General features: G+C 39.6%; 1 protein-coding gene across 1 annotated transcript in view; it reads left to right on the top strand.

Annotated features, from left to right (window-relative positions):
* The window catches only part of DIDO1 (death inducer-obliterator 1), a 47,169-nt gene that overhangs the window by 3,699 nt on the left and 30,427 nt on the right, over nucleotides 1–13,043 (top strand). The window contains 4 exon segments of the mRNA XM_053992787.1: nucleotides 8,306–8,495; nucleotides 10,133–10,237; nucleotides 10,556–11,459; nucleotides 11,759–12,077. Coding sequence (XP_053848762.1) covers nucleotides 8,306–8,495; nucleotides 10,133–10,237; nucleotides 10,556–11,459; nucleotides 11,759–12,077 — 1,518 coding nt within the window.

Raw genomic sequence — 13,043 nt, forward strand, 5'->3', positions numbered from 1 at the left:
TCCTGCCTACACACCTATCTTGGAATCTCTTTGCCAGTGTAACTTCTCCCAAGGAATTTGATTGAGCTTTCCAAGTCTTCCCCCCCCCCTCGAGATGAACTGCTTCTCTGCTTGGAGGAGCCTGTGATAGAGGTTCCGTGTGCAGCTGCACTGAGAGCCCACTGCACAGGGTGGTGCTCACGTGCCCCACCCTGCAAACAGCACAGACAGGTAAAAGTACAGTTTTGCAGATCTAATTACAGCAGTGGGAGGCACTTGTGCCAGCACAACTCTGTTGATTAAGGGTTGTAGCCCTTAACGTTCCTGACTTGTGCAATTGTGACAGGCAACATCTGTAGTACAGATAGGATCTGTTACTAAATTAAATCTTAGTGTTTGCCAGATATCTGATGGGCTGGCTGCTCAAGTGCCTTGAGTATTTCTATGAGAAATTGCTATTTAGCTGAATTTAACTGTGAGAACCTCAATCTGGCTCAAAAAAGCTCTTTTTGCTACTTGCCCAGAATAAAATGCCTGTAATGCCTGGTGCCATTCTCATTCTATGCATGACCTACCCATCCCTTCTTCCCTTGACTGCTCGGGTCCTGTGTGCTGGCATCTGAAGTATGAGGGTTTGAACCTGAAAGACATCAAAATAAACTTCAGTGTGTATGTGTTTTGCTTGGCATAAACCAGGGAGCTGCTCTGTGGTTTTGCTTGGTGCAGTTCTGTTGTTCTGTGGAGTCCCTCGTTGTCTTTGCTCTCTGTCTGCTGTTGGGCACAGTCTGTGTGTGCTGCTAATGGGATAATCTGCTGCTCTGCACACACATTAAATTCCTCACTTCCAGGTGGTCCCACATTCCCTGCAAACACGCAGGACTGCTGACCTGTGTGAGCACAGGTTTCCATCCTGTGAGGCACTGGCCTTCCTATGAGGCTTATGTAAGGTAAGTGAGCAGCCTGACATCAACCATGGAAAGCCTGCAGATGTTTCAGTTTCAGACACAGCAGAGAGGTTTTATAATGTGTGACTAAAGACATTTTAATTTGGAAAGATTAATGTCTTTATTATTGCAAGTACAGAGACCAAATGAGTCTATCTTGTTATTAAGGGAAGCTATTTCTTCTTGGAATTAATCCATTTCTTTGTGTTTTAAAAAGTAAGCTGTTAAAGTGGTTTGTTCTAAAGTGCATTTTAAAGTTAAACTCTTCATTATTTTTCTGCTTTTGAAAAGTATTGATCTTGTGAAATTTATAAATGTATTAAGTCTCATTTTTCATGATGGAAAAATCTAGAAGGAGATTGAAAACTTGTTTCTGCATCTTTGAAAATTTCAGAAAAGTAGTTAATGTTTGTTTACATTTTAAATCTCATTAGTTGATTGTCATCAGCACTGTGTGTTGGTATGTGGTGTCATGTGAATGTGCATTTAATAGGCTTTTCTGTACCAAGGCAGGATGAGTGTTCATACCATGAATATTTGAAAGAATTTTTCAGTACCAAACATAAAATGGCAGAAAATCTGCAGCCCACAAAGCTACACTGAAATGTCCTGAGTGTCCTGGGTGTAGAGAGGTGGTAGGGATGGGCATTACTGAATAATTCATGGCACCACATCACTACACCTCATCCCCCTACAGTACCTTCAAAGGTTTCTTGAAAAAACCTCGGGGAGATTGAGGAAGGGAATCTCAACAGATGTGTAGAAACCTCTGGATTAATTTTTGCTCACCTGCTCTCTCTGGTCATTTTACTGCATTGGTGTACTCAAATGTCCTCAGTGAGCTTTGCCCTCCTGTGGTGTTGGTACCATAAACACCCTTTCTTTCCACCACCTTCAAAGGGTGTAGATTCTTCATCCTCTGGTTCAACCATTTCTACTTGGGACAGCCTGGTCTCCCAAGCCAGTCAGTTCTTTTCCATTACTTTTGGCAGAAACTCGATGGGATACTCCCCAACACTGAAAAAGGAGGCTTTACAAAGAGTAGAACCTCTCTGTAATGGGAGATGGGGAGGTGAAGGCACAAGCAGCAGGTCTGAGTAGACTGAGGTGTGGTGTGAGACTGGACTGTAGGTATCCATGGTGCCATCCCTGACAAATTATTACCCTGCCATGCTCTGTGCATCAGAGATTGAAATACTATCCTGATACTAAAAGCTACCTTAAAACTAGACCTTGGTGATATTTTGTCTTAATTTGGCTATAAAGAACTGTTCCTACTGGCCTGGAATAATTACTGCTTCCTGTGGCATTTAAGAAGAGCACAGGTTTCTTACATTAGGCTGGATTGTTCCCGAGGAGCATGGCTGTGTTACTGCTCAGTCTACATCTTGCAAATGTAAAATCTTGTTAATTTTTTAAAAGGGAGTAATACATTGACTCGAGAATAGGAAGAAATGAACTGCCACTTTTAAGTTAGTATTGTAGGTAGAGGAGGTGGTGGCTTTGTTTGTAATCTTGAATTAGTTTAGTGTGTTTAATGATAGCCAGCAAAGCACATAGAGATAAGTGTTACAGGTTTTGTAGTGTTATTTCTCTTTGGTTTTATTCTTTTATGTCTAACTATAAATGTTGAAATGCTGTGATTTTATGCAAACTTGATTTTTAACATATTTCAAATGTAAACTTCTGGCATAAAATTCTTGTGTTTACCAGGAATGTCTGGACTTTTGACCTTGAGCTGCAGCTTGGCTATAGCAGTCAAGCAGTGATATAATAACTTATTTGGAGTGCAGGAGAGGAGTTAGGGCCACAGTTTTCATGTCTCACAATATTCAGACTTAAGCTTTAGCACTGTCACCTCTCTTCAGCTCTCATTGCCTCTCTTTGTCACAAGGTCCAGCTCACAACTGTTTGGAAGAAGTTTCCCTTCATAAGATAATTAAGTTAGCAAGCAGTGGATATGTTTTACATGAAAATAAAAGACTGGCTGTACTGTGGAATCTGATTTTCTGTTGCTTTCCATGCCAGTAGTGTATCTGTCCTTGCATCTTTCATGGCTGAGCAGGTGGAGGGAGCATCTCCAGAGCCAGGGCAGAACCTGTTCCTGCTGTTCTTGGGGGTCACTGAATTGTGCTTGTCCCTGCTCTCACTGGAACTGCTTGTTCCTGTACAGAGTAGGTGATGCCCTACTGGCATCCATAGGGCTGCTTTTGGAGTGCTTGGTGATGCAAGGGATTAATTTTGCTGCTGCTTAGCAGAAAGTGCAGATTTCCCAGCTGTCATCTTTGCCAAAAAGGGAGGCAGAATAATTTTCAATGGGATCAATCTTCTGAGTTGGGAGTGCATCGACTGAGCCATGCCAACATTTATTTGCATCAGAAATTAAATCCTTATATGAGTTCTCACAGTTGTTTGGTTTTGCTCATGTGATTATATTTGCTGATTAGGAATTTTTGACACTTAAAGGAGGCTATCATAGGCCAAACCCAGTAACTCTTTTACAGGGAATAAAATGAGAAGATAGTGGAAATTGGGACTGAAATAACTGTTTTGTCATTCTGGAAAGGATGTTTTCTGCCCTGTTTGTAACATCCTATGATTTCTTTGGTGTTTAAGAGACATGACTGGGATATCATTGTTTCAGCCAAGTACTTTGCATATGAAGCAAATTCTGAAGAAACATGTAGAAAAATACAACTAAAAGCCAGGTACAAGTCATTCTAACTGAAGCTAGTATCTTAGGGGACAGACTGGATTTCTGTTAGGATGTGGACATGAAATTGGTCACTGATGAATGATACCTGCTTTGAAAACCTAGCTGGGGTAAAATCATGCTTTGAATTTCTTTGCAGATGCAAAGAAATTGTCTTCTCACCAACCCTCATGTTCAGAACCTTACAATGGTCGTTTTAATTGTTGAGATTTCCATCCTGTCCTTGGGACATGGCCATTGCATTTCTTTAATGTATCTAAAACTATAACGGGAGTTTCAGTATGAAGACTTCAAAAATCTAAAAGATGTAAACGTTGTCTATGTGCTTTCCATGGGTGTTTGTGTAGGGGTGAGTACGTGGGTGTGATCTTTCAAAATCACAGACATTCCTGTAGAGTTCTCAACGCATTAGCAGATAAAGAGAATGAACAGGTGTCAGGTATTAATCATTTGGATTAAAGTATTTGTGCAAGGGGCTGGTGTAATCCCTAATGAGGTACCAGCTTTGGTGCAGATTACAGCAAATTGGCTGAGTGCTGAAGGGTGCTGACATCCAAGATAAGGGAATAAGATGCTGCATATTTTTCTATCTAGACATGAGAATGAGGGAATAAAGATCACTGGTCTTTCATACATATTCCTCAAACACTGAGTAAAATTCCCAGTAAGATGAATCTGAAGAATTCATCCCGACTATTGACAGACTTTTTTGTGTGCAAGTCTTCAGATAAACAAGAAATGAAGTTACTTTTTGGGCTGGATTTAGTTAATGTTAAAGGTTTTATTATTAGGCTTCCTTTCGAGATCATTTTTTAGAGTGAAGTCTTCCCAGTTACCTGAAGCAGAGAATTCTTAATGCAGTTAAAATAATCAACTCCAGGAAAGATAAAACCTTGATGCAGTCAGAGCTTTTATTTCCTCTTCAGGGAAATGAGAAAAAATAAAAGTGGAAATCCCAATCTGAATGAATATTTGTCATAATTTATTGAATTGTTCTTTATCTAGAAAAACAAACACAAAAAGATGGATGTTCTTGAACAAGTTTGTTCTTTCACCTCAGATAAAGATGTTATCTTGGGCATCCTATAAAAGGCTTAATGAAGTCAGCAACAGCAGATCAGGGTGTCTTCACAGCCCATCCTGCCATGAATATCTCAGCTCTGGGTAACTGGCAGAGATAATCTCTCCTTTTTCAGCTGTGATTGCTGAGTGCTGGCTCTCAATGGAAGGCAGTAGATAAGAGTGGGCTTCCTGTGAGGTTTTGTCTGAATGTGAAAGGGAGATTACAAGCGAGTTTTTTATTTGATTAGTGAAGGTGTGTTGGAGATTAGATTTTTAATGTGTGTTGTGAGGTGTTGAAGTTGCAGGATTTGAAATTTGGGACTCTTCAGTCTGTGATTAAATTGGCTGCTGAGTCTGCTCTGGAACGTCTTCAGTCTGTTTATTGAAAACCACAAGGGTTTGCAGTAGTTGGAGAATCCACAGGGCTACTGAATGTGAGTGCTGGGCTCCCTTGCAGTGTGGCAGCCCTGTGATTTCGGGTTTGTTACTGCTCGAGAATAGTTGACCAAATTGAAATTAAAAGCTTGTGACAATTCTGTGATTTTTCTAGGTTACAGTACCTCTGCGCTTCCATTGCTTCTGGAATTTAAGTCCAAGATGAAATTAAGTGCCTAACTTATTTTGGAAAATTTGAAACATTTTACCTGAAAACTACTGGGAGAGGAAAAACCTAAATATTTCCTTGACTGGACCTTCTTTCTTGAGATACTGAGCATCAGCTTTATGCTCCACTTCCAGTTAAGTGACTGTTCTGTTTCACTGGAATGCCCATCCTACTGCAGCAACTCCTATTTTGTATTTCTAAATTCATTTATAGTTGATCTTAAAACCTTAGACATTTTCCCATGGGAGACTGCTTCTCACAGAAGCTGTGAAACTCAGCAGGAACCTGGCCTTTTGAATATATATTTCTTAATGTTAGTTTGCCTTTTTATCCCATCATTTATAGAGGTTCTTGCCTCAGTTTTTTTTCAGAGGAACAAAATATCTTTTCTAACATTCTGCAGAATATTAGATATAGTTACCTAACATAGATAGAAAGACAGGATGATGCTGGTAGGAATTGTCTACTAGGGGAAATACAGTAATTTTCAGTTTCCAGCTGGAACTTCCAATTTCAGAAATGTGATTAATATACTGTGTTAGGAGAAATAAGTAAAATTATCCTGGATGTTCAGCTTGTTTAAAACAAGACTGCCAGTTTTCTGCTTCTGTTGACATTTCTGTCAGTATCTCAGCTGGAGTTGAACACTGAACTTGAGAACAAACAGAACAAAATGAACAAAAAGTCCCACTGAATCTGGAAGAGAAAGAGGTATTTGAAGATTCCAAAGTTGCCATATGTTGTAGTAAATATTTTTAAGGCAGTTTGTAGAACATTTGCTTAGAAGTACAAAGTATAGTTGTGAGTTAAGGCTTCATCCTTTTGTGCTTTGATAGTACTTGATTTTTCAGCTTCTTTTAGGCAATTAAGTTTAGTCTGTATTAAGATTTAATTCTTCAAGAGCAGGTGCATGTAAAGTAAGTGTGAAACTTCTTCTTTTTCATGAAAAATGTTTTGAACCACAGGGGAAAGGAAAAAGTGGAGATACTAAACAATAATAAGAAACAACCAGGCATTTTACAGCAAACGTATGGGATCTGTAACTTCAGTGTTTAAGTGCACTGCATATTTATATCTCTCAAATTTGGAATTATTTTAAAATTAGAGTTCCATAAAATTTCTTCCCTGTAGGTAATGGCCATAATATAGGTAATAGCAATTGTTTTCAGGTATCACAGCTGTTCTCTGTTAAATCAGAGCTGGAGCCTGTGCCCTGTGCAGCTGAGGCACTGGGTGGGCAGTGAGTGACCCTGGAAAATGCACTTTGTGTTCAACCAGCTGTGTCTTCTAGGACATGATGCTGGTTCTGGGTTTGGAATGTTGTGGTGATACTTGGTGACTCAAACCCCATTTGAAGAGCAGGTTGCACACAGGGACTCGAATGCCCAGGTGCAGCACTGTGAACACAGCCCTGCAGACAGTTCCTTCCTCAGGGTGAATACCCAAACAGGAGGTATTTTTGTGTATGCTACAGGCTTAGTTTGTTTCATAGTTTAATACAGAGTTAAATGAAGTGATTAGCTGACTTTCCTCTCCCTTTAGGCATATCACTTAAAAATTGCATGATATGTGATCAGTTGGTCATTCTGAACAGGGAGATTGAAAGGTTCCTTCAGAACTACACCGTGGAAGGGGGTGCTTTAAACTCAGTGACAGAGTCCCTGGATATAATCCCTGATTCAGGCAGTGGAGCAAAATACCTGTTAGAGCAGGTATTCAGTGCCATGAGGTACAGCACCAGGGTCTTTATAATTAGTGTGTTCTGTTCTCTTTTGCTGTTTAATTTTTCTTCCTGTTGTTGGAGTGGTAGTGATTGGCTGAGGCAAAGAATGTTTATAATCCCCTATAGAAACGGCAGAGTTGGGGGGAGAAGAAATACTGATGCGAGTCTAGCTCTATGCTCCAGTTAGTATTGTTTTCACTAATTCTGCTCTGCCACGGTCATGCAAATCTTGAGATTTATATTTCATGAAATAAAGTGATTCACTGATGAAAATTGCATTTGGGGAGGGTTTTGTCTTTTTCCCATTCCTTATTTTTTGGGTCAGTGACATCGGAGAACACCTAGAGATGATGATTACTTAGGAAGTAAAAAGTGGTTTTGGAAGAGCACTGATGCTTTAGGAGTTGGGGCTTCAGAGATATGTAAAAATTAAAAAGTATTGCTTAAAAATCAAAGTTAGAGTATATATTGGCATGTCTGAGGGTTTTTAAAAATTTTTGTTTCCTTACCTGAAGTACTAATAAACAATTCTTATTCCTTTTAGAGAATTATTGTTTTAGTTGTGTCCTACACCCGCTGTGGCAGTTCCCCAGCATCTTTAATTGCAGGGTGCTGACACACAGGGTCTGTGTTCAGTTTTGTTCTTTTGTCTTCACTAATTGATGTCATAGTCCAGTTCATCCTGTCCAGCTGGCCCTCCTTTACCTCCCAAATTCTTTTCCAGTGCTCTTGTAGTCTGGTAGGCCACTTTGAGTTAGTGCAGGCATTGCCTACTGATGATCAAACTCAGGCATTCAAAGCTGCAGTTTCTCCTGGATTGAAATTTTGTATAAATCAGTAAATCTGCCCTGTTGTAAGCTGGGCCATGCTAATGGAGTTTAAAAGCATTTCTGTATTTTTCTTGACAGTCTGTACTTAGTAAATTCCACTCCCAGAATGCTTTTAAATGTTGCACATGGACTAAATTCTTCATTACCGTTTTGTTGCTGTTCTGGAAATCTTAATTGCATCTAAATGAATTAATGAGGGTGCAATAATATTATGTATTTCTTTCGGAGGTCTCAGCTGTTGATAACTGGGGAGGTGGTATTGCTTAATTTTGACTTTTTTTTTTTCCAGTTTCAGGGTATTTCTGAAAGTGCAAAACTGTCAAGAAGACAAAATAATGGAATTTGCTTTATAATGCAATAGAAGCAAAATAATTTCAAATTTAATTAAACAAGAGTAAGAGAAGCTAATAAATATATCGATGCCTTATTTTGTCCCTTTGTTTTTTCTAGGAGCCAGCAGGAAAAAGAGGATTGATAACATTTGGACCTGCTGACAACTCGGAGATTCAGTGTGGCACTTCTGAGTCAGGAAATTCAGCATGTCCTGGCTGGAGGATGCTGAATGACTCTGATCCTGTGCTGCCCTCCTCTGGCTCGGCTCTTCAAGGAGAAACCATTCGAGCCTCTGATGCCGTGTCAGGTACAGAGGACATTGGAGAGCCTTCTTAGTTATTTACATTTTAGCTGAAAAATTTGTATCTCAGAATTTGGGTAACCTCTACTTCTAGGTTTGAACATTTCTTCATGTTCCAGAGTAAACAAAGATGTAAACTTTTAACTGTTTTGACTTGCTCCCTTAATTATATTGTGACATTTTTGGTACAAATATAATTTTAGTGCCACTAAAAAAAGTTAAAAATTTATCATTAGTGTTTTTTTTTTAATGGGGGCAGTTAAAGGAATTTCATATTGAATTGAGACAGTTTGAGGTCTTTGCCTGTGTACTGCCAGCTTAAATTTCACTTCTTATTCTGTCTGTAATGTTAAAGTAATCAGTTGCTATTTAAATTAATGTTCTGACGTCTGCTGCTTTTCCACTGACATTTATAGTATTCACAGTTACAACTGAAGTGCTAATTTTTTCAATGTATCTGCATAGATTTTTATGTTTCCATAGCATTGCCCCTTAACGTTTCTGTTCCAGCAGTGTTAAATGTAACACTGAAAGCAGAGGATTTGCAGAGGAGGGATTGTGTTAAGACAGTCCAATAATGGAAATGATGCAGTATATGAAATAAGGAGGTATTTATTCCCAGGGAGCAATGGAAAACTGGGAAAAGCTTGCTGAAGGATGTCTCTGAAAACTTGTAGCTGTGTTATGTACAGCTGTTCAAAGCATCTGATTCTTCAGTGCTGTTATCTAGGAATTCTGCTCATGTTCCCTTTTGGTTTACCTTTGCAATTCCTCAGCCAGGGTTACACATACCAGAAACATCCTTGGGCAGAGTTGGGGTGTGTCCTTTGTTTTCAAATAACTTTCTATTTAGCCTGTTCTTTGAGGTGCAGTTACTACTGCACGTTCCAGTTCCCTGGGAGCAGTGTCACTGCAGTGGCTGCAGAGCAGTGTCTGTCTCCTTAGCAGCAGTTCCAGGGCATGCAGCTCGTTGGAAATATATTAACTTTAATACCTGTTCAAACCAGTTTATTCTCGAATTTATCAAAATATAGATCCTACATTTATTTCTGTCATTTGCTTCTGGCTTCTCAGATAAGTCTTCCAGTAAGCTGGGGAAGACTTTTGAGAAAACAGATCTGGTTGTCAGCACAGATTTTCTTTTTTTCGTGGCTGAGTCTGTGCCAGTTGAAGGTTCTTTGCTGAATCGGGTTTTGGTTTTGGGTCGTTCTGGTAGATCACATAGGCTGAAAACATTTTTGTAAATAACCATGTCAAGGACCAGCTTTTCTTACATTTCATTCTACACAGAAGTGAGTGGAACTGCTGTACAAGTTTTTGCCCAGGCAAACCCCAGGGAGTAGATTCATACCTTGGAGGAGTTTTTTGTTTGGGTTTTTTTTGTTTGTTTGTTTTTTTTTGTTGGTTTTTTTTTTTTTTTTTTTTTGAGAAATACCAGAAAATATCAGAAATCCTACAGCTACTCAATAAAATATGTCAGTACAGTATCCAAACCCACATGCTTAACTTAGTACTTTGACAGAAGATTTGTGGCTTGAAATATAAGTGCTTGTTACAATTAATACTGAAATCAGAATATTTACTAATTACTTGGGCTATGAATATTTTTGAATGAGAGTTTTGGACGTTTTGTTTCCGTTCAGCATTTCAGAGTGGGAACAGTGTTACCTGTACTATGGAACAAGCTGGAAACACAGTGCCATTAGAGTCTGAAGCTAATACTGACAACATGGAAAACAGTTCTCCTGGTAAGAGTTCTTCCTTTGCAATTGAAAATGTGCTTATTTGTCCATCATGTATGTATGTGTGTTACATGTGTGTAAATTATTTAAAATAACTCAAGAGTTTATAACAGAAACAGCTGGATTATGTTGCCACAGTGATCAGTGATGCATTTAATTGCTACTGCTGTTGTATTACATTCACAAGAAAATATCTGTTTAGAGGCTCATCATATGAACTAGAGACACATAAATGTTACAAAGAAGATAACACATTGGAAAAAGGTTTCATCAAAGCACATCATTCATCACCACCACTTTATTAACTCTTCCCTTGTTTTGTAGCCTCAATGTTGGATGATAAAGGTGAGCAAAGCAATGAGGAGGAACAAAAGTCTGTCAAGCCAACAAGTAAAGAGTTCAGGAAAACCTGGGGGTTTCGGAGGACCACGATTGCCAAGAGAGAGGGTGCTGGAGATGCTGATGTGGACTCCAGTGAGCAGCAGCCTCAGCAGCAGCAGCAAGGCATAAACCTCAGGAGGAGTGGGCGGCAGCCAAAGCGCACGGAGAGGGTGGAAGAGTTCCTGACCACGGTGAGGCGCAGGGGGAGGAGGAGTGTTCCCACTACTCTGGAGGACTCCAGCGAAGCAGCCTCTGGGCCAGCCACTGATGCTGAAACTGCTTCTGAAGACAGTGTTGAGAGCATTCCAGATACAAAACCTGTCACTCGGAGGATTTGCACCAGGAGTTGTAAGGAGCAGAAAAGCCCTAAAAGCAGACCCACAAAAGAGGAAGAAGAAGAAGAAGAGGAGGAAGAGGAAGATGCTACTTCTGATAGTGACAGTGATGGGTTAACACTAAAGGAACTGCAAAATCGGCTAAGAAAGAAACGTGTTGAGCAGAAACCTCCTCAGCTGGTGTTGAAGGATGTGCAGAACCACCTGAGGAAAAGGAATTCAGAGCAAGATCCTGCCAAAACAGGTGATGTCGCACCTGAAAAACAGGATGAGTCTGAGCTGCCTGTCAAACAAGAGCCTGAGACTGCAGACAGCACTGAGATTGCGAGTCAGGTGGTTGTGTGTGAGGAGGACACTGAAGATCTTGAGGCTCAGAAGGAGGAGAAGCCTGCCCTTGGTGCAAAGGGGGCCTCAGATGAGGAACCTGAAGAACAGCCCAAAAGCAAACCCGAGTCTGAGATCTATGACCCAAATGCCCTGTACTGTATTTGTCGTCAGCCTCATAACAACAGGTAGGCAAAGGGCTCAGCTGCAGACACAGTGCAGTAATTTTGGCATTTTTCTGTGATAAAAAATTAAGCTAGTTGCTAGTGCTTACTTTTTGAATGAGCCTTTGGGTTTGTTGAATTTTGGCAGGGAGTTTTGAAGAAATACTTAAAAGAGGATAAACAAATACAGAAATAACCAGTGAGGCAGAGCTGTGCACTGGTGCTTTATTGGGGTGCTGTAGTTGTGTTGCTTGAAATATTCATTGAACATGAATTATCTTTTCACAATGTTTTACTTTTCCTTGGTGGGTTTTTTTTTTCAGGTTTATGATTTGTTGTGATAGATGTGAGGAATGGTTTCATGGTGACTGCGTGGGTATTTCTGAGGCTCGAGGGCGATTGTTGGAGAGGAATGGTGAGGACTATATCTGTCCAAACTGCACCATTCTCCAGGGACAGGATGAGCCTGTTTCAGAACTAGACCAGCAGGAAGCTAAAATGGAGCAAGGAAATGCGGATGGTACAGAATTCACAAGCATAGGAACAATTGAACAAAAATCAGTTGAGGACCAAGGAATCAAGGGTAGGATTGAAAAAGCTGCAAATCCGAGTGGGAAGAAAAAACTCAAGATATTTCAGCCTGTAAGTATTTTAATTGTTTCTTATTTTTCATGTTTCACTGAGTACATGCAGACAATGACCTGTATGGCTATAACTCTGACTTGATTTTAAAGCTACACATAAACTGACAGCCCAATGAACACTGCTGGTTAGCAGAAGTTTATCCATAGTTCTATCAGTACAGGAATTAAAACTTAGTTTCAAGTGAGGGATTTAAAAGTCTGTGCTGTTCTGCCCTTTTTGAATACTGTTTTGGAAGTCAAACAATTATGTATTCTTCTAATAAAAATACTAGAATCCTGTGCTGTGTTACGCTATCTTTGAAATAATCTCAAACGTTTTGGACATTTTCAATGGTAGTGAAACTTTTTACTTAATATGAGCAAGTTTCTGTTGGAGTTAATTCCAGCTGTACTTCCAGTTAGTCTTTGAAGTTCTGATTTCTGTCCTGATGCTGCTTTATGTTATCAGCAAATAGAGAATTTCTTTATACTGCCTTTTTAAATCTAAAAATGCGTATTTTGAACTATTTCAGAATTTGAAGTTTAAATTTTGTAATATAAAGTTCTGTGCCCAGTTGGAAAGCCATAGCAACTTCTTCAGCTTAATGTACCTGAACTAAAAAAAACAAGTGCTACAGTGGTTGTCTTTGTTAGCCTAAGGTAGTGCAGTAGTGCCAGTGTCTTGGACATTTCCCTTTTGATTTCAGAGCTGTCCATGGCAGCACAGTGAGATTAATGTATAGCTAGAACAGTTTGAGCTGAATATATAAATATTCACTGTTTTAAGATAAATGTGTAGAAAACAGTATTCTCAAAAATATTTTCATATACATTTGTGCACCTTTGTGCACAAGGTTTTTCAGAGTCCAGTGCTGTTGGTGCTGGCTACTGAATATCACCAAGTGCTCTTTATCTTTACTTCTCTGTTAAGTGTGTACATAATGGGAAAATTTCCAAATCCAGGTTTTATCAGGCTGTTGCAGAA

Source organism: Vidua macroura, chromosome 17 (genome assembly GCF_024509145.1).
Source record: "Vidua macroura isolate BioBank_ID:100142 chromosome 17, ASM2450914v1, whole genome shotgun sequence".
NCBI lineage: Eukaryota > Metazoa > Chordata > Aves > Passeriformes > Viduidae > Vidua > Vidua macroura.